Source organism: Genypterus blacodes, unplaced genomic scaffold, assembly GCF_046128005.1.
Source record: "Genypterus blacodes isolate CSIRO-AG114 ecotype Tasmania unplaced genomic scaffold, CSIRO-AGI_Gbla_v1 ptg000072l_1, whole genome shotgun sequence".
Taxonomy (NCBI): domain Eukaryota; kingdom Metazoa; phylum Chordata; class Actinopteri; order Ophidiiformes; family Ophidiidae; genus Genypterus; species Genypterus blacodes.
The window spans coordinates 3,158,057-3,180,583 of record NW_027466882.1 but is presented as its reverse complement, the minus strand read 5'-3'; the positions used below and the strand labels follow the sequence as shown (position 1 = coordinate 3,180,583).

General features: G+C 40.1%; 1 protein-coding gene across 1 annotated transcript in view; it reads left to right on the top strand.

Annotated features, from left to right (window-relative positions):
- Positions 1 to 11,350: 11,350 nt before the first annotated feature.
- Positions 11,351 to 22,527, top strand: part of thsd7aa (thrombospondin, type I, domain containing 7Aa) — a 101,547-nt gene continuing 90,370 nt past the window's right edge. Inside the window, exon 1 of the mRNA XM_076157061.1 lies at positions 11,351 to 11,504. Coding sequence (XP_076013176.1) covers positions 11,351 to 11,504 — 154 coding nt within the window. The remainder of the gene's footprint in view (positions 11,505 to 22,527) is intronic.

Sequence of the window (22,527 nt, the reverse complement as noted above, 5' to 3'; positions counted from 1 at the left end):
CTGCGGGTGATTTAAACCACGTCAACCAGAAGGACATTTTCAGTTTACACTAACAGACGTGAGATATACAGACTGTCCCCCAACCCCACCTCCGCTTCTCTGACCACATCTCAGTCATGTCCACTGTCCTGTGCTAAAGCCTGAAAAGTGGTACAGATACATCTTAAAAGCCACAAGTTCATACCTGTTGTAATCTGTTTTTACTGAATAAAAGTATGCACACCTCTGTTTCAGCAGGCGCAAACAAGAATTCGACCATGTCACAAACAATTGCCATTTAAAACCTCTTAAACAGTCTTCAGCATGTCAATTCACAACCAAGAAATCATATACTAGACTGGAAACCAGGAAAACATTCTGATAAGCCCTTCAATAGGCTGCTCTCTATTTATAAACAAAACGCAGCCGGCTCATGGCGCTCTAAGTGTTGCACTCTTATCAGCCATAACTCCGCCAAAATATGGAGCAAATTAGCGATCTTACTGGCATTCTGAAGTTTGTACTGTCCTGAAACGATCCCCACCAAGCATGGGGCGCTAAGACGTAACATCAGCAGGAAGCAGTGTCTTCAGCACTGGCGCAGCTGACACGGAGAAGAACTGACCAATCATTTGAGCTGAAATTCTGTACAGATTCAGACAGCAGCATTGTGAAAAGAAAATGAATGGCTCCAGGAAAATCTATGAATGCTGGGAAAAGTGATTAATATACAACTACAAAATGTTAATGATAGCTTATTGAGAAATGGGTGGATTTTTACCTGTATTTTCATTTATAACGCTATTGTGTGTCTTTCAACACATGGAATCTCATGGTGAAGATGTCTAGAACAGGGGTGTCAAAGTAAAATACACAGAGGGCCATAAAACTACATTTGCTACAAGTCGAGGGCCGGACTGGTTCAATGTTTATTAAAACATATTGAAATGATTGCACATAGCCTATTGAACCAAGACCTCACACAGTGTATATTATTGAATCATTTAATGAATCAAGCAATATTTTCTTATGGCTGTCAGTAATTTCAACAGAAACATTTTTCAACAGGCAAACAGCAACCAAGTAAATTTCCTTCAAAAACAAAATATGTTCCTTAACAAGATAACAAGATAAATGCAGAAATGAAATTGCATGCATTATGAACCCAAAATGCATTATTGTACTGCTCTATGATCCTCACCAATCACTGCTTTCAAATAGTAAAATGAGAAAATAGTAACAAATGTAAACATTTAACTGAATTAAAAACTGAAAATATGTTAACGCTCTGTGATGCTCACTTGTCTGAGGCTGAGCCTGAAACTTGGTGGTGTTTCATCTTTTGTACAATTTCATCAATGTTTGGGGTCAGGCTCTGAGTTGAGGAAATCCTCAGGATTGAATGAAGGTGTTCATCAGTAAGCCGGCTCCTATGTGATGTTTTGTTAAGCTTCATCAAAGAGAACAGTTGTTCACACAGGTATGTGCTGCCAAACATAGAGAGCGTCTGAGCCGCTTGGATGCGCAGCTGGGGCATTGTGTCGGGGATGAAACATGCAAACTCAGCAGCGCCCACTCTCTCATATTTTTCCTTCAGTGCGTCATCACACTGGAGCTCAATCAACTCCAGTTGTAGGTTTGGTGGTGCGCTTTCCATGTCAACTGCAAAAGGATTGCTGAGCAGTTCAAACCTGCTTTTTTGGGCTTCAAAGTCAGCAAATCGGCGTCGATAGTCGGCGGCAAGTACGCTGAGTTTATCAGCAAACTGTGCACTCAGCGGTTGAGAGCTTCTCTTTCATGGTCTGGCAGCTCGGAAAGTGGCTCAAGTTTTCTTTCCGCATCTGCGTCTCCCACAGACTCTTGAGTTTAAACGCTTGAGTTTAAACGCCCTCACTGTACTGAACATGTCAGAGATGATGCGCCCCCGTCCCTGCAGCTGCAGGTTCATTACATTAAGATGGCTCGTGATGTCGCACAGAAACGCTTTCGCTCGCGGTGCATTGTGGGGAATGTAGTGTTACGCTGGTGCGTGCAAAACACCAGCGGGCAGCCGCGGTCCGGTTCTAATAGTAAATATTACTAGTATTACTAGTACTAGTACTAGTATTAAATATCATCCCGGGGGCCATAGATAATTCATTTGCGGGCCGGATCTGGCCCGCGGGCCTTGAGTTTGACATATGTGGTCTAGAATAATTGTGAGCTTTTCTGTAATTTGTTTATATGGAGTGATATGCATAAATAACAAGCCAAATATACAGGCAAGCTTTAACTTTGCTGATTCAAGGGGTTTTAACACTGCTTTTTATCCCCTGATATTCTTCTGTTGTTCTGAGTGGGTGAGTGGTAGTTCCCCTTAGAATAATTTAGGGTTTATGAGCTTTGGATAATTCAACTTTTCAATTCTAATTTATTTAAAAAGCGCCAAATCACAACAAATATTATCTTAACTTACATACATAGCATTTGAAGAAGCCCAACAATCCCCCATGAGCAAGCACTTGGCAACAATGACAAGGCAAAACTCCTCTTTAATGTATGCGGGTGGCCATCTGCCCTGGCCGGTTAGGTTTAGGCAGAGAGGGAGAGGGAGGGAGAGACACACGGAGAGGCACAGCAACAACAAGTGTAAATGCAAAAACAAAAAGCACCTTCAGCTTCAGACTCATTCCTCCCAGGTGTACTACTGAGCGCCACAGGAAATCCTTTCTCCCTGTGGCCATCAGACTCTATAATAAATCTACCTCGGGTTGGGGTGGGACGGTGGGGACATAGGGATCTCTCCTCTCTATATCTGTCTGTCTGTCTGTCTGTCTGTCTGTCTCTTTTCCCCTGCCATATGAAACAACATTGGTGAACCCCAGGTCAGTGGGAAACATACACTTAAAAGTATTTTCCCCAGGTTACCTGCAACGCTCTCAAGTAGGGAACCATCCTTCCTGGGTAGGCTGCGATAAGATAAGAAAAGATAAGATGCGAAAATTGCTGTGCAACAGTTGCAGTACAGTTGAGATTGAAAAGATTCACCTCTAGTGCAAAAAACTTGCAAGAATACATGCAAGACTACCTAGAAGCAGATACGTGAAGGGGTACAAGTACGCACAATAAGGGGTACAAATTATATTCATTCATTCATTTATTTGAATAGGGACAAGTATGTAACATAAACCAATGCCACACACCACAGCATTTATAGCCTGAGCTAATTTGCAATGCCCGTCCCTGGAGGGGCCTTTAAAACACATAAAACATGAAGACAATACAACAGTTTGTCCAAAAGCAGATTTACATAAAGGTACCTTACAGTTTCCATTGGACGCTCCACTTGTTCCTGAGCCTGAAGCTCTGAGTGGAACCACAAAGTCACCGAACACCTCTGATGCCTGGCCATGTAGGCATTTGTACAAGTTTAACATTGGAACGTTTTGTAAAATTATCAAAACTTAGGATGTTTCATTTCTTGAGAACATGGTAATGATGTGATCTTATCGGTTTTCTGTCCAAAATTTTAATTGCTCGATTGTATATCATCCTAAGAGGCCTGGTTATTGAATGTGTTGCTTGACCAAGAGGTTATACAGTAACTTAAATGTGAAAAAATCTGAGGGTGCATGAAACTATTTGCAGCATGAAATGGAAGGCAGTCTCTGATCAGTCTAAAAGTGTTTAAGTGTGCTTTTGCAACCCTGCTCGCTCTTTTGACATGTTTATCAAATTTTAATTGAGAATCCAATAAAAGCCCGAGATATTTGACCTCTGAGACCCGTTCAATATTTTGTCCATCAATTGTAAGATTTAGCTCAGTTGATTTTATTGTAGCCCGAGTCTTGTGAGAGAAACAGACATGAGTTTTTAAACCATGTTACTACGGACTGTAAGTGCTTTGACAGCTGTGTGGAGACTGATAAAGTGGTTTTACCAGATATGTATATTACTGTATCATCTGCATACATCTGACAACCTGCTCCAAGACATGAAAGTGGTAAGGCGTTGATGTACAAACTAAAAAGAAGTGGACCAAGAACAGAACCCTGTGGAACTCCTGCTTTGTTCTGAAAAAAGTAGATTTTTCATTTAACATTATTTAAAATAACACACCGTTCACGGTTGGAGAGATAAGATTTAAACTATTGTAAAGTTGTATCAGAAAAATTTAGTTTGGAGAGTTTATGAATTAGAATATCGTGATTTAATGTTTCAAATGCCTTTTCGAGGTCTAGAAAAACTGCCCCAACTACTTCACCTTTGTCTAATGCTGAATTAAGTTGTTTAATAAGATGGCAATTGGCAGTTTCTGTGGAAAAGTGTGGGCAGAAGCCAAACTGTAGTTGGTGTAGATGATTTTTTGATTCTACATATGTCATTAATTGGTGAGCTACAATTTTTTCCAGACCTTAGAAAACACAGGTAGGATACTAATTGGCCTGTAGTTGCTTGCCTGATCAACTGCTCCTGATTTAAAAATGTGTATTACCCTTGCTAGCTTCCATTTACTGGGGAAGTTCCCACTGGTGATGGACAGATTAATGAGATGAGTAAGAGGCTTTACCAATGTGTTTTTGATTTTATTAGAAAGACAGAATCTAGGTGAAAAAGATCTTTTGAGTGACTATTCGTGAGTTTGTCTATTACTGCAAGGATTTCAGCTGGATTTGTTTGTGTGAAAGCGGTGGCACATGCATTTTTGGGTGCAGGTAGCTCCACACGGGGAACATTAAAATTACTGGCAAGCTCCTCAACGGAGGAAACAAAAAAACAATTGCATTCAAAAGCAATTGCTTTGTTGTCAGAGACCAACTGATTCACAATTTTAATTCACATATTGTTAATGATTTGCCTAATGGCTTTATTGTGCTATTTATTTGTTTCCGTATTGCAGCGCAATTTCCTCTGGCCTCTGTGATTACTGAAATATAATATTTAGCCTTTGCACTTCTCAATTCTTTTGTAACACAGTTTTTAGACCTTTATATAAGGCCATATCATTATTTAGATGACTTTTTATAGCGGTTCATAGAGCCAAATCCCGTTGTTTAATAAGTTTTCAAAATGACTCATTTACCCAAGGTAAAGAAGATTTCCGATTTGATTTCCTATGTTTTTTTTAAATACTTGCTTATAAGATACGTTATTCTAGTCATTTTGCATGCAATTGATATTTGTCTTGCAGCCCCTACATATCACACACACAAACACATGCATTACAGAGGGGGTGCAGGGCAGCCATTCTACGGCGCCGGTTGAGCAGTTGGGGGTTCGGCGCCCTGCTCAGGGGCACCTCGGCAGTGCCCTGGAGGCAAACTGGCAACTCACCAGCTACCAGTCCACTTACTTAGTCCATACGGGACTCGAACCAGAGTCCCTTCCACTGCATTCATTAATTCATCACAACATGTATGTACATCATCCTTATCCACAACATGGTCCCACTGTATTATATTTAGTTAATTCTCCAGAATTGGAAGATCACTTTTTAAAATTCTGAGTACATTGGCTTTGGATTCACGGGTTAGGGTTAGGGTTAGAGAGTTGGGAAACGCTTCTTAGTCAATTTCCTTTAGAAATTAGGCTAAAATGATGTTGTGATCAGACAAGCCAGGAAGGAAGTTGTATGACTTAATTATCCTTTCTTGTCTGTTGGATCAAAATTAATCAGATTTGTGATTCATGTAGCACCTTTAATCATTTGTTTAAAGTCAAACTTTGTCATCAGTATCTTAAGTTTACTTCTCTTGCTTTTATCTGACCATTCAATGTTAAAATCACCAAAAAGTAAAACTTCAGATTTATGGGAGGTTGTTCTTAGTATTTTCTGAAAATTTTCATAAAAAGTACTGTCACATGCAGGAGGATTACATGAAACCGTGATCCAAAATTGCATTCGAGGCGATCGGTAAACATTAAGACAGAGATATTCCATTTGCACATCATTATCCAATGTAATTTGAGAACATTTAATTGAGTTTTTAATGTATATTACAACTTCCCCTCCTTTACCAGTTTTCCTGTCTTTCCTATAGCATTGGTAAGCCAGGAACATCAATCAAACTTGTTTGAATTCTACTATGAAGCCAGGTTTCACTGAGGCACAAGAAGTGTAGATTTGATTCCATTAGCAGTGTTTTATTTTTGTCATGTTTAGGAAGTAAACTGTGAACATTAAGATGTCCACCAAATATGCCCTTCGGTTTAGTGGGGACAGAGGTCCCATATCACTTTTGCTTGACTTACAGTTTGGAACCCTGCAAGCTAGTTTTTCCACTTAAAGCACATACAGCTGCCACATGTAAATGTCTTCATTGTTAAGCAAAACAATGAACTACATAACGTAACAACAGTGGTGACATGATGTCGATAACTTTGGATCTGGACATTATAAAGGTAGTACAGAGGTCTTGCCTGCCAAAATTTGAGGAATCCCCGGCCTTGTTGGTCTGTATTGAGAATATTTACACTTATACAATTTATACAGCAGACATGTGTGGTGTATATGATATACAGCGATGTATTGTGCGATATCCTGTGGCGTTCAGTGGAGCATCTGGGAGGAGTCCCCTTTAATACCAATAATACCAATATTTCCAGTGTTAAAAGTAGACAGATCGTAATTTCAAAAATACCGTAGTGGGTGTCTTCCTGTGTGTGGGGATCCGGCACGTCAGCCGAACCCCCACACGCAGAGATTTAGACACAGCCCATATGTTTTCAACCAGGTCCTTAAAGAAGATCTTCGAGACCTGATGACTGTCAACGAGAACTAATCAAACTGCTTCAGAGACTAGCAGAGGGGGGCTACAATGCCTCACTGTTCCAATATAGCTTGGCAGCTAGAAAACTGAGAGCTAGATCTTGAGCAAGTGAAAAACTAAAAAAAGTCAAAGTAATACATACGTGAAAAATACAACATACAGACAGAAGACACAACAGTGGAACAGGTACAGTGAACTCAATTATCAGACCTACAAGAAATGGGGGAATAACTAAAACACTCTGCATATAGCTACAGGGAAAAATTAGTAGCACAAATACAGATAGGGTTCAGGGTAATATGGGAATAAAGAGGGGAAACTTACTAATCAGAACCTAGTTTGGATTTTGGAACCTAGCTTTCGTCACCCCTATTTCAAATCCTTGCTCAGTTGCCTTAGAGCAGGGGGTCGCCAACACGTCACTCGGGAGCTACCAGTCGCTCGAGAGCTACCAGTCGCTCTCAAAACCTTTCCGAGTCGCTCGCCGAAAGGTTCAAAGAATACATACATTTGACAACACATCGTCACTTGGTGTGGCTTTTTAAATTTCTATCCAATCAAATTCAAATCCCGCAAAACGATTATAAGCCAATCAGCTGTCAGTTCAACAAATGACGCTGCTGTCAGGTTTGGTTATGTGACACCGTAACATCCGGCCAGCAAGCGCACGCCGGATTTGCCAATGACTGCCACGAAAACAGCCCCGATAAAAGGCAACAAATTGCGAGTGTGAATGGCAAGTGTGTGCGTGTCACATTTGCGGTGCGGACGTGTCTGTGGAGCACCACTTCGACAAAGTCCACGTCATGTGTCATGTGTCGTTAGCGAACGCACCGGCTTGAAGAGTTCCCCATTGTTCCCATATAATCTCTTTTAGCTCTTTTAGGTGAACGATGGGAGCAGACATGAGAACTGTGCATCCAACAGTTCAGTTGGAAGAAAAAAGAAGCTTCACCCAGGCTCTAAATCCAGTGTATGTCCTTCCAAACAGGAAAACACTCTGAAGATAACATTCCAAAACTGTAGGACAGAGAACGTGCTTCACTGCAAGAACATTCCAACACTATTTTAATTCATCGTGAAAACAGTACCACACTCATCTCACCAACATCAGAACAGACTGAATGCATGTGAAGCACAGATGAGATGGGAACTACAGGGAATTCCCTGAATTACAGGGAATGTGAAGAGGTATTGTGACAGTGATATGTGGAAAGACAGGAAATGAGAAATATGAAAGGTAAAGTATTAGTTAAATAGTAAAATCAGTAATAACATTGTTTTGTTTTTTCATTAGATTAATATGATGTGAATTTATTGGTGTGAGCTTGACACTGAAAATGTATACAGAAAAAAAACAGCCTATGTTGCTGAATCGAAGTGCATTTTGATACAAAATGTGAGTGTTGAGTGTTGGATATCAACATTTTGTAAATGTTCACACAAAAGACACTTATTCAGCCGGTTTGGGTGGAGAATCAGCCATGTGGATAAATGTTACGAATAATATAAAACATGAGTAGCTCTCGGACACTTTTATTTTGTCAAAGTAGCTCTCCGAGGCAAAAAGGTTGGAGACCCCTGCCTTAGAGTTTCAATTACAGATCTGCCAACATCTGCCGTGCTCAAACTGAATAATTTATCAAACAATATATCATTATAACACAAACAATGATATTAAACTGGGCATATAAACTATCAAACCATACCATAACATAATATAACGATGTATACACATTTTCCCCCTTTGTGACTCAAAAGTCACAGGGACTATTGCCAGTTGAAAACATTTGGCAGTAGCTCATTACGGAGCGAGACCGTTCTGGGAACCGGAGGGTCCCCGGTTTGAGTCCCCCTGTGGACCAAGTAAGCAGACTGGTAGCTGGTGAGTTGCCAGTTTGCCTCCAGAGCACTGCCGAGGTGCACCTGACAATGCACCGAACCCCCAACTGCTCCATGGGCGCCGTGGAATGGCTGCCCTGCACCCCCTCTGTAATGCATGTGTTTGTGTGATACGAGGGGGTGCAAGTTAAATTTCAATTGGGATGGCATGGGATTTGTTGTGGATTGCATGCAACATGATGATCAATAAAATTCTATTCTTTTCAATTTACCTGCAACCTAGGCCACCATTTTTAAACAAAGTAATCCTTGAGATGATGGCTATCACATTAGATGGAAGGTTTGGCAGCAGGCTATACAGGCCTTCACTGTTTTGCTTGGATTGGGTAAAACCCACCTAATAATCCTACCCTTGTCAGATGGCGGGAACAGGGGTCAGGTAGCCACACCCAGCCAGGAATAACGACAAATGCACCAAAACATGGAGAGGAGAACATAAGGCAAAACAGAACGCGATCACACATAGATCCTGACAACCCTACAGTTATTACTAACTGCTATGGGAAGTGTTATGTTCACATAGCACACACATCAAAAAAGCATAAACAGAAACGTAATTAGAATTTTCATGACTTGCATACAGTGTGATTGGATATGATTACTGTGTGCTTCACAAAAATGTGAGAGATAATTGCACAGTTACTGAAGCATGTGAGTGAGCATATGAATGTAATGTGACTATACAGTATATGTTCATTTCAATATGTGCATGTCAATTTTTCTGAGAAATATTCACTTCTAATCCTAAACTTAATCAAATAATACTGTAATCAGTACCCAATAAAACAGCGCCTCTACTTTCTTCGGAGCCTTAAGAAAGCTCACATTTGTCCCAGGATCCTGGTGAACTTCTACCGCTGTACCATTGAGAGCATTCACACAAACTGTATCACAGAATGGTATGGCAACTGCTCCGCAAGCACTCCAGCGGGTGGTGAAAACTGCCGAAAGCATCACCAGTACACAGCTGGACAGCATCGAACAGATCTACCAGTCAACGCTGTCTGGGCAAAACCAGGAACATTATAAAAGACTCACCCCACGCCAATAACAAACTTTTCACCCTCCTCCCATCAGGCAGGCGTTACAGAAGCCTCCGCTCTCGCACGAGCAGGCTCAGGGAAGAGTTTCTTCCGTGAGGCGGCGACCCTGTTGAACTCTACTCCATTCCCCGACTCAACTCCATCCCCCCACTAGCATCATCTTGCACTCCACTGCCATTTGCACAACTCTCTGTTTTGCACTGATCAGACTCCTTGCACTATTTATTTACATATTTATTAATTTATAATTATAGTTACTATATATAGTATATATAGTGTATATAGTTTATTCTGTATATATTCTGTATTCTGTATATATAATAGTACATTTTTGCACTTATGGTGGATGGATGCTAACTGCATTTCATTGACTTGTACCTGTACTTGCTCATTGACAATAAAGTTGAATCTAATCTAATCTAATAATGTGGGACCCACTGATGACAATGTGTCAGTGACTGTGATATGTATATGTAAAGTTATATATACACTGGTCAAAAAATTAAGGGAACACTTATTCATCAGTTAAACTACATGGATATCAATCTGTCGTTTTAAGAAGTACAAGAGATAGATGTCTTCTCGTGTTGTTCTAAATAATGAGCGGGATGATGTTTTCAGATATGAATCTGATAGCGCAGATCCCATTGAACAGTCATAGTGTAACCGCTACTCAACCTGACCTCTGGATATTTATCAGAGTATCAATATCTAGAATCTAGAAGTTGCATGAAAATACTTGTGTAACCACAGCCAAAGTAAGTGTGTGTCATTGATGTCATTAACAACTGTGACATCATTCATGAGGATGTCATTAATTCTTGTATCTCATCTCCCACTACTATTTAGCTTTTGAGACAATAGGCGTACGTGTAATGTATAGCTTAACGGTTGTGGAGTTTGTGTGTTTTATTGTTGATTACTGTGTGCACGGTACAGTTGTCTTTTGTAAATTTATTTTATAAAAATATAAAAATAAATAAATACACAAAACACCTTTTTGTTGTGATCCTTATGGTAATTTGGTTTAATATCTGTTCATTGTCTGTGCTCTTCAAATGCCTTACGCTGTCCAGAAATGCAGTAAATAACCTTACATTTCTATATAAATTTCTTGACTCTGGACCTCTGTGTTTTCAAAACCTTGGCTACAAGCCTGCATATGTGAGACTAGAGTGCAGATGAGCTCCCCCATGTCCTTTAAAAAAAGAGATGAGAAACATTGGGAGGGGGGTGAAGGGCAAGTGAGGATGAAGAGAGGGAGGGTGTGTGTGTGTGCGCGCGCGCGTGTCTAAGTGTGCCAGAGAGAGAGAGAGAGAGAGAGAGAGAGAGAGAGAGAGAGAGAGAGAGAGAGAGAGAGAGAGAAAGAAAAGAAAGGGGTGGGTGAGAGGGAGGTGCTGCATCAACCCAGCACACAGCAGCAGCAGGAGTAGCAGCAACCTTGGTTTAAGGATCTATTGTTCACTGTTTCATCCTCACCGTTCTCTTGCACTGAGTAGGAAACCGAGTGCGGTAGAAAAAGGAGAACAGAAGGAGACCTCATTTCTAGATTACTTCTCGGAGGCATCGGTCTGGACAAAAGCAAAGCAAAAACCAGAATCACACGCCGTGGAGCTGCTCTTTGCCGTGTGGTCGTCCGTGGTTTCCTTGTTGGGATTTAATTGCTGTGCGGTCGCCATGGGGCTGGCCGGCACCGCGATGGGGACGCTGTGGGTTACCAGAGGAGTAGCGGCGCCTCCTCTCTGGAGGCTAGCGCTGCTCTTTCTCTCATTGAGGGAGTTCGGTGCGCCAACCCAAGTGGAAACTACACCCTTCTACATCTGGCAAACAGGTACAATCCACCCTCTCCTGCTACACCAAGGTGGTACACCTAGACATGCTGAGTAGCTAGATGGATGTGTACACAGTCTCTCAGTCATACACCGAGATCTTGCTCAAATATCGACCTGGAAATGTTATTGTTTGAGGAAGCAGAGGGGCTGCTAAACTTCACTAACTCACCCTGTTTCTTTCTCTGGTTATCACTTTCAGCTTTATCTGTATTTGTTTGTTCAGACTCAACCCAGTGTGGTACAGCATCTTCAATTAGTAAATGTGACTGCCTCTTTCTATATTGTGGTTGGTTTGTGCAGACATTTGGCAGAGGTTGATGCATTGGAAGCAGCTTGCTACAGTACAGCGTGGTAACATACTATATTTACTGCAGTCCCTTAGGTGAATATCTCTTTGCCCTTAAGTTGGAGCGTTGGCATTCACTCCCTCTGTCTTTGTATAGGCTCGGGCAGCTGGGACTCTTCTACTGCTATTGGACTCATTCATCACTCTGTGACGTGTGCAATTGATGAGAAATGGTGTGTACAGTGTAGCTGCTTGAGCCTCTTTCTGTGCAGGGTAAACATCAACACGCTGCACAGGAAGTGGTGCACACTCAGGAATGATTCAGTACTGAGGGCTGGGTTTGTAGAGATTGTGTAGTATCACAAGATGGGATGTTGAGGACTTCTCTCTGTTCCTCTGGTATACAGTGGTTTCAGTGGGACTCTGCAACCCCCCACCCCCAAGCTGATCAATGAGTGTCCTTAGAGTGCAGCTCAGCCTGATCAATGGTTCTGGGTGCAGTCTCAGATGTGATTTAGTCAAGCTTGAAAATGTTCGTAACCTCAAATTTAGCATTTGGGTAAAGAGCATGCATTATTCTCAATATACATATACATATTTACAATTCACCACTTTACATAGAATTAGGATCATTATGTTGAAATATTATATTCAATATTGAATTAATGTTGACTTTTGAGTTTATATACCAGGTTATGATGTCCACCTCTGACATGATGGAAGCAAATTAAATGGTTTTAAAGATTGTAAAGCCTGACATCTAATAGTTCAACAATGACAATGACTTTATTTCTACTTAACTATAATAAACTATAATTTAAACTGCATTATAAAGGTCACTTCATCTTGGTACTTGGACACCTAATGCTTTGTTTTTCTTTGAATTGTTTTTTTTTTTTTTTTTTTTAAATATCATGTATCTCAATCAGAAACATGAGCAATCTTTAATAAGCCAAAAAGGTGAAATTGTTCAGTACATTAAAGTACTGATGATGAACTAAACTACTTCTAAATGATGCGTTGTCTCTGCTCACATTAATGGTTATTCACATGTGTCACTCTTCACACCCTTGTGCAAAGGAATGGAAATTCTGGTCTTATGTGTTATGCCCCCGTCTCCCGGGGAAGAGCATTAAGCGAGATTAAGGTTAGACTAACGAGAACAAGACAAAGGTAACCTAGATACAGTCTTGTAGACATGTTTCTGTATAGGTCTACAAATGGCTTAAATTCATCAGCACTTGGCTGCTGATGGATGTTTGGCTCACTAACGGGGCTGTGGCACCAATGCTAAAATGAAAGGGATGGAACTATTCAAACCTGATGTTCTGCTGTCATTGATGTGGCATTTTTGATCAGATCCTGGTAACCTTTCAGATCTCCAATCCATCTCAAGACCCAGTTTATGCCTCTTTATCTTATCATGCTTTTAATTTTGAAACTCCTTTTGAAAACAAGACTCTTCCATATGCAGCTAGAAAGAACACACTTGCTTGTAAACCTTACTTAGCAAGTGTGTTTATTCTAGCTGCAAAGAAGAGATTTTATGACAGAGATGGCAGTTTGAATTATTGCAGTGAATATACTATTTAATTTATTTAATTAGTTCATTTAATTATCCATTGTGGGGCTGGTGTGTCACCATGTTGTAGTTGAGTTTGACACATTTTTCTACAACAATACTACTAGTACAGGCATAAATTGTGTTTAGAATTTTGTCAATTCCTTCTGGCATTCCCTGATCCTGTCTACATGTGTGGGGAATTTCCACATCAGTTTCCTGGGTTTCTCTCACCTCAAGTTGAAGTGTTTTAGGAGTGTCTGTGTCTTCTTTTTGTTGAAAGATGGAATCATTCAAAACTACTTTGAATGTCAGAAACCAAATCTCTACATGCCTTTTTCACACGGACTTAACAATATATCTATTAAATAAATTATGTTGATCAAGCTGAGTGGAATCCGCTTGTTATTAGTTTGAGGCATGTGGTCTGATGTTGTATAGAATACTGAATCCTATCTGGAAATGTTGGACCTAACATAAGGATGATTTCTACAAAATGTATAATCAATGAATTTAGCATTTATCATGTTGCTGCGGTGTCTACACAGACATATTGTACAATTGTTAACAATCGATGGTCCCATTAGCACCTATTTTAAAAAGATGTATCTGGATGTTGCTGTAGCCAGCTATGAGGTCCGCTCCTTGGTTTTTATGTCATGGTGGCAAATAAAATCCACCATATGACTGTAAATATTCAAGGGTTGAATATGTCTGTCTATTGTGTGTGTGTGTGTTTGTGTGTGTGTGTGTGTGTGTGTGTGTGTGCATGTGCATGTGCATGTGCATGCGCTGCGTGGTCCATACAATGTCTCCTTCACCACCTGAATGGCAAAGTGGGGAGAAGCCCAGTGCAGCACCAGTGTAAAGACCCAGCAAAATAAATAAAAGCAGAGGAAGCTGACGGCTCATTTAATTGAAATACCAGTTGTATTAAATTTTAATTTGAGGAAATTCAACCTGTACTGACACCCCTTGATAAAGTAAAGTAAAGTCTGTATACCCTCCTGGCACACTCAAAGTTCATTAGCCTGGCGTAAACCACCACAGATAATGAATACCTTAACAATTAAAATAATATGGGAAACTATTACAAAGTGAGTTTGGTGTTTTGGTAGTAGATATACCCAGGACTCCAAACCTTATTCTGCTGAATTGGAGAATCCAGATAGCCCTTCATGGAAAGGTAATACATGTTTTGAAGTTTAGCAATTAGTAAAAAAGAAATTCCCTATTGCTTTTGCACTAACTTATCATAACTTGTGTGAGTCTGTGTCTTAATATGTAATTTCAGTGAGACGGGTAGTCAATGTGAGGTAAAAGTTATGGGAACAGAGCCAAGTTTATTCTGTTTATTTCCCATTTCACCTCAGGGATGAGCCCACATCCTTTCTGAGTAGGTTTTACATGTATTTATTACTTTTAAGATGAGATGAATTTCTTTATTTTATTATTATTATTATTATTATTATTATTATTATTATTATTTTATTTTCTATTTTGATATAATTGTTTACATGTTTATTATAGTAATCAACTTAGTTACTGTTGTAACGCAATATCACCGTTTTATAACATATTGTAATAGATTCATTGTAAGCCTGGTTTTACCCGTGCTGCTGGACAATGTGAAAAAAAAAGTACCATATGTACATCAGACCCATATGCAACATACAGTAGGTTTAATTTAAGTATTCTTATTTCACAAATGTGGTAGTGCTGGTGGTCCAAAATTTTGTGAAAATACTTAATTTTCAGTTAAATAGCTTAAGATTTAAAATAAGGTATAGGGGACAGTAACTTTAATTTGTTTTTGCAAGCATCCAACCAGTAAATGGCATGGAAAGGCCAGTAACCACTAACCAAATGACACATACATTGGAACTTGGAATTTCCCAGTTAGAACTTCACTAACCTCAAAATCCTAGATGGGATCTCAGTACATCTACATTGTGAAAGCTGTTGTTTAATATACCGTTTATTAGCACATCTGTCCTTTGTGTCTCATCAAATCATTTGTGCACAGTGTAGTGTACAACGTCTGTTTGTGGACATGTTGCTACAGTGTTTGTATGCACAAAAAAACTGGTATTGCTTACAATAGCTAACAATGGCTAGCTAGCTAGCTAGCTCATTTTCCGACTTGTTATTGGAACATGATCACCTCATCATAAGAATGATAAGTGCAGAATTAGTGGCATTTCATATCTGCTAACACAGTGCTAACCAACTAGTGCCTATGCTAGGATACCTGCCCATATTATATAAAGGTAGAATAGCCAAGATGGCAAAAGTCTGGTTGATTCCCCCTGATGACGATTGTGCATAAAGTTAGTTATTTACAAAGCAAAGCTGTAAGAGACCCTAATTTTTTCGGGCTCTTACAGTATTTGCTCATGTGAAGATTACCTCAAATAGGTGTGCGCCTACCGACTACTAAGCTACCAATCATTTACAGGAAAAGTTGCTCTTTTATTTGGGATCCCCAAGGGTCCATAAATCAGTGCTCCAAAGTTGTAAGTGAAGTGGTGGTCTTGCATTGCTGAATTTTCATTTTCATTTCAAGGCTACACCCATAAAATCGTCATTGGATTGATTTTCCTGATTTGGTTTGGTGTAAATTTGAAGCCCAGTCCTGCTGTACTTCATCATTACATTACGATCATTTGGCAGACGCTTTTATCCAAAGCGACTTACATTACATTACCACCCTTCGCAGAGGGGGGAGCAATTGGGGGTTCGGTGCCTTGCTCAGGGGGCACCTCGGCAGTGCCTCGGGCACCTAGTTAGCTAGGTTCCCAAGCGGAAGCACTACCCACTGAGCCACTGCCTCCCTCATCATGCAACATGCTCTATTTCTGCTCTCACAAACAGTACTAATAAGTAATTTTGTAGCTGCATTCCCTTCAGGGACGATATACTGTCGAACAATACGGGACGGCTGATCGGTCTGACGGGGGGGGGGGGGGGGGTTGAGACAATATAAGACAATTTTGGACAGCCAAAGAGTTGGTCGCTGGACACTCACTCTGCAGCAAGACGAAGAAATATCGCCTCATTCATTTACCCGAGGCGGTACTTTCATATTCATATCGCTCCTCTTCTGATCCAGCTCCGTGCCCTGCAAAAGATCCCCCCTCTTTGGGAACCACTGATGTAACTGAGTGTCAGTTGAAGGTTATAACGGTTATACATTAGGTACATTCTCAGTTTAGAGAAATTTACCCTGAGTTAGAGTATGTAAGTGATTGACGTCAGTATCCATATTATCATTTAAGTTAAATGGTTTCCTTTTGCCCACAGTGACATAATTTCTTGTCTGGTGATGTTAATACAATCACCTCGGTCACCAACAGGCCGGACCCAGGTCCGGACCCAGAAGCTGTCCCATAAGGACCCGGACCCACAGCCAAAAGAGGAGGCTATGATTTAAAAGACGGGGCGCTTCTATTATAACCGGCGCCGCTTTTGTAGTATTTACAGTAATGGTTTAGCGAGGAAAACGCACAGACCAATAGCACCCAATTACAATTGCATTTAAGCCATCTCACATGATACTACTAAGCCAATCAAGTTTGTGGATTCCGAGCTGTAAAATTTGCGACTCTACAGGCAGGCAGGTGAGAGATTTAGAGGCAAGTTAATGATGGAAGAAAGAAAAAGAAAGAGGGCTACAGGTTAGAGAAAACAAAGACAGATATACAGTCGACTGAGCCGAAGAAAATTGAGAAACAGACGACTGCACTAGAGAAAGGGAGACAAAAATGGCGCTCTCCAAAGAAATAAAAGTGGACAGGGAAAATAGAGCATTTAATCCGGAATGGACAGAGTCATCTGTTCATACTTCCCACTGGGAACACTAAACCAGTGTGTCTCATTTGTCCAGAAATGGTGGCACTTATTAAACTAAATACCATTCCAGGCACCATGTGTATGAGAATGGCCCTGACTACATCCAAGCCCAGATTTAAAATCCTGGCAGGGCGAGCTAGAGCTCAATTCTCCAACTGAGCAAAAATGCGGTGGAGTGAGATATAAGCGGGGAAGAAAGTGGTACTCTGTTCAAATGTAAACTGTTCAATTGTTAGGATGTGTTGAGATTTATTATCTGTAAAATAGGTCGGGACTGTTGAGTCAAGATGTGAAACAGTAAAAGGGAAATTCAAGCTTTTGCTCTCTTTATTTATTATTATTTATTTTTTTAAGACTATTTAAGTTAAGCACTTTATTTGAACATGTACAATTTTCACATTTCATTTATTTTATATTTATACTTATTTTGAAATGCAGCCCTACTTTTACTTGGTAAATATATGTTCAGTCAGGTCAGGTATTGATCAGATGGGCGGCAGTAGTTCAGGCCGCTGAGTGGACAGCTGGGAACTGGATGGTCGCCGGTTCGAGTCTCGCATGTGGAGCAAGTAAGCACCTCTACTCTGCTCTGTAAGTACACTTCCAGAGCACTGGAAGTCTACTCTGCACCTCCAGAGCACTGCCGAGCTGCACGTGAGCAAGGCACCGAACCCCCAACTGCTCCATGGGCGCCGCAGAATGGCTGCCCTGCACCCCCTCTGTAATGCATGTGTTTGTGTGATATGATGATTAATAAAGTATCTTAAATCTTAAACAACAGATTTACGGAAATTAAATAGTACACTAAATAGGGAGACATTCTGAGTGATTTAATCACTTCTGAAAATAATAAAATTAATACTTTCCTCAGCTGTAAATTCTGAAACCGTTGGACAGTACTCTCATTTGACATGTCGACAGATAATGTAAATGGACTAGAGTACATTCTAATTCTAAAACATCCTTGAGCATTTTGTAGCCCACTCGATGACAAACAATCTTACTTCTAAAAATTTATTGGAGCAATCCGGTTTTAGGCCATTTCATAAAACTCAAATTGTGACTTAAGAGGCAAATAGAGATCAACTCCTTACTGCTGAGTTCAACGTCACCTCGGTTCCTATCCACATACATCCATTATCCTATCCATTCTCCCCGGTTTAAGATTTTGATACTGATCATAATATTTTAACCAATATGTTCAATTTCGTCTTGTTAAATGAAACCAACTTGCCTCTCTACCCGGTAAAGTTTTGTGTTCCACAGGGTTGTTTTCCTGGTCAAATACTCTTTTCAATTAACATACTTCCTCTTGGAAATCTTATTTCTATGTAGAGATTTCAATGGTACATCATTGGGAAATATTAAAAAGAAATGTGATGGCAATCTGTAAGGAATGACTTGGGAACAGTACAGTTTGTGATTTGGTAAGATTTAATTCACACATTCGAACTTAAATAGATAATATATCTGAGTGAGTCCGCAAAGCCCTGTGGATGGACACACCCACTGGGTGAGAAGCCGTCTATCGTTGAGACAGCTCAGGAGCCTTGGAGCTCAAAAATAGCTGACCTGTGGACCCCACACTCAAGGGTGTGGAGGCCGTAGGCCAGAGCAGTGGTCAGTCCAGTCGCAGGATGTAATATGAGCGGACTAAAGAAGGAATAGAGAGGAAATCAGCTGATTTGCCCCATCTTGTCAATACACGCACACTATCACTGACCAAGAGTGGACAGAGTCTATCTAAGCCCTGAACTAAACCAGGTTTGGCTATTCACTCTGCTGCAAGAAGGAGACTTTGCTTCCTGTTCATTGTTGAGTTAGTAATTGTCAAAGTAAACAAAAAAGAGGTGTGTCTTCAGGTGGGATTAAAACATTTCTAGGGAGCCTGCGTCTTTAATGAGTGCAGGAAGTGCATACCAGAGAAAAGGAGAGCGATATGAAAATGGTCTATTTCTAAAAGTCCTTATATTGACTGCCTGCCAATATCTTAAGGGTCACTCAGGAATGTAAGTGACATTAAGGTCAGAAAGATATGCTGGAGCCAGACCCTGTAGTATCTTTAAGGCAAGAAGTAAGACCTTAAAATCAGCCCTGGAACTGACAGGAAGCAAATGTAGCCAGAGAAGCCAGAGACGAGGACATTACAGTAGTCCAGCCTGGAAGTAAGGAATGCATGAATTAGGGCTTGCTAAAGGTGCTTCTGGTGATATTTCGGATATGGAAGCATGCAAGCCTTGTAACATTGTTAATGTGGCTGCTGAATGTTAGGTCCTTGTCAAATGTTACGCCCAGATTATTTGCCGTTGCAGAGCATCGTAAAGCATTGTAAAAGTTAACTAAAAGGTTCTGAAATTTCAATGTCTGTTTCTTTGGCCCTAAGATCAACATTTCAGTTTTATACTGACATTAAGAAGCAGAATTTTTTTGGCATCCATCCTTTTATGGCTAGAAGTCAGGACTCAAAGTTGGGATTTATGGAAACATACAAGTGGGTATTGTCCGCATAAGAATGAAAATCTATGCCAAACTGAAAAATTATATATCAAAATGGGAGCATATAAATTGAAAAGAGTCATGGGCCCAATACAGAACCCTGTGGAACGCCAAACTTTACAGGGTAGCAAGGCGAATTGGTATTATTTAGCAAAATGAAGTGGAACCAATTTGTTAGGTATGATCTAGACCAGCAAAGTGCAAGACCACAAATGCCAATTTGATTTTCTAGACCAGGGGTGTCAAACTCATTTTAGTTTGGGGCCACATTCAGCCCAATTTAGATTCAAGTGGGTCGGATTAGTAAAATCTATAAACCCATAAATGGGTGTAAATGGACAAGTTTTCCCTTTGTTTTAGGGCAAAGGAGTACAGGTTCATATTGCAAATGTTATTTAACTATCTTTTTACAAAACATATTATGAACAACCTGAAATTTCTTAAGTCAGTGGTTACCAAACTTTTACAGCAGGGAAAAAACAACAAAACAACTTGTATGATTTAAAATGTACATACATTTCCACTATTTCCAAAAAAGTCGTGGAGGAACAGTGTTTAACTCTGCCTGGGCAGTTACAATTTGCTTTCACTGACAACAATACAGGAGATAAATAATAATAATTAATAATAATGATAAAAATTATAATAAATAGGAGTAGTAAAAGGTAAAATATTCCAAGACATTTCCAGAACAAACATTTTAACTGAAAAGTACAAAGCAGGAAAAGAACGTAAAGGAGCTATTTGGATACTGCTGTGGAAAGCTGGGGAGAGCAAATCGATCAAGAAGATCAATTTGAGAAGATCGTAAGGCACGAAAAGCCGCTCACAGACGGAGATTACATGAAGGAATCATTTACAAAAATATCATAGAATCTATCCTCGGAAAATCCCCTTTGTCAAGCGTTGATCTGATGCTGATGTGGAAACGCTGCATTTTAGTGTTGGGATGCCGTCACTTCGCGGGACGCAAAATTGACATGCATTGTTGGAAATGAAGTTTATGGACAATTTACGCTTAAAAGCTCTTTGCTCTCACGGGCCATATAAAATGACTTGGCGGGACGGATTTGGCTCGGAGTTTGACACCTGTGTTTTAGACTATCAAGTAAGCCAGATTGGTATGGGTCAAATCAATTATTTGACGCAAGGGTGTGTAAATATTCTCAGTTCGAATGAATAACATAATCTCAAAGTAAATAAGAATGTATATTCAATACTAAATAAATCCCAAATCCCCACACTAATAGAAAGATCAGAAACTAAAGCTTCTTATTCTAAGCAGACAATTGGCAATCTTTTTACAGAATCAACCGATTAGAGACTAAATTATCACTAGCAAACAAATATTTAACTTATGGAGTCAGATAAAGGAGATCATTAAACAACAATAACAATAATGTCACATTGCTGAAGTGGAGATTCAACCAGCCTACCCCACAACTCATTGGCTGCCGTCATTGGACCAAGGGCGGGACTTCCGGGTTTACATCCCGTTTAAGAATAATCAGGATTCCACATATTTTGAGTTTCCCTTTTTGGAGAGAGACCTATATTGACCAAAGTGATCATCACTAAGAACAATTTATTATATTCTCTCAATCAGTCTTGCCATTGCACACACACATATCTATCTATCCATCCATCCATCCAACCATCCATCCATAGGATGATGATGGTAAAAAAAGAAAATGTAGTTGTTTTTTCTTTAAAACACATTTACCAATGTAGGGGTTAAGATGTTAAATATAACAAGTGGAAAAATATAATAAAATCCAATTTATTTACAGCACCAATCCCCATATTCTGACACAATTAACAATTAACCAAAACATGTGTTATGTTGCACCACATCATGCTATTCCTTTTTTTCAAACAATGGCAGCTACAGCACCGATCTCCATATTCTGACTCAACTATTACTGATAGTAATTTGTGGGGCAGTTTTCCTATCAGGACCTAGTCAGCTCTTTAAAGACCAAATGAAAAGAGGCCACTTAAGGTTGTATAATGCCACGCACGCACGCACGCACGCACGCACGCACGCACGCACGCACGCACGCACGCACGCACGCACGCACGCACGCACGCACGCACGCACGCACGCACGCACGCACGCACGCACGCACGCACACAGACAGAGGACAGAACAACTCTCTGTTTATGCTTTGTTCTCAGCATGTGGCTCTGTTCAGGCCTTCTGTGGCAGATGCCCCTTTCCATGTGGTGCACAAAAGAGAGAAAAGTGAATAGCAAAGTGGCTTCACCCCCATGTCACATGGCTTCTATTTTTTCTGTCCTCCAATGTTCAAATACAGTTTCCTCTCTCAAAACACACTCACTCACAAATGCACACCCTTCTTCTCTGAAGGGGACCTTAAACCTTAATTCAGACATTTATGCTTGTAAATTTAATACGTACACTGTACCAAAAACAATTTATGGAAAAAAATAGCAGCTGTGGTTGCCAGAAAAATACACAAAAATGTATACAAGTTTATGTAACAACCAAAAGCTTTTGTCATTTATATCTTTAAGCTGGAGCATTACTTGCCACACATCATCCTCTGCATATTGTATTTTATCACCATCTAATACTTGTAGCAACTTGAAGAAACTCCAGTTCTGAATGGGTTGATCTGAAAGCTTAGGGACCTCCCAGTTGACAGCACATTGCTTTGTGAGGGAGAGATCTTTTGTACTTGAATTACAAAAAACATTTATTTTTCTCTATGAAAAACTTCATGTATAGTGCAACATAATTGGATAAGACACCCTTGAATATATCATGGCCTAAACAAGGTGGGAGACCAGGCTAGCAAACATG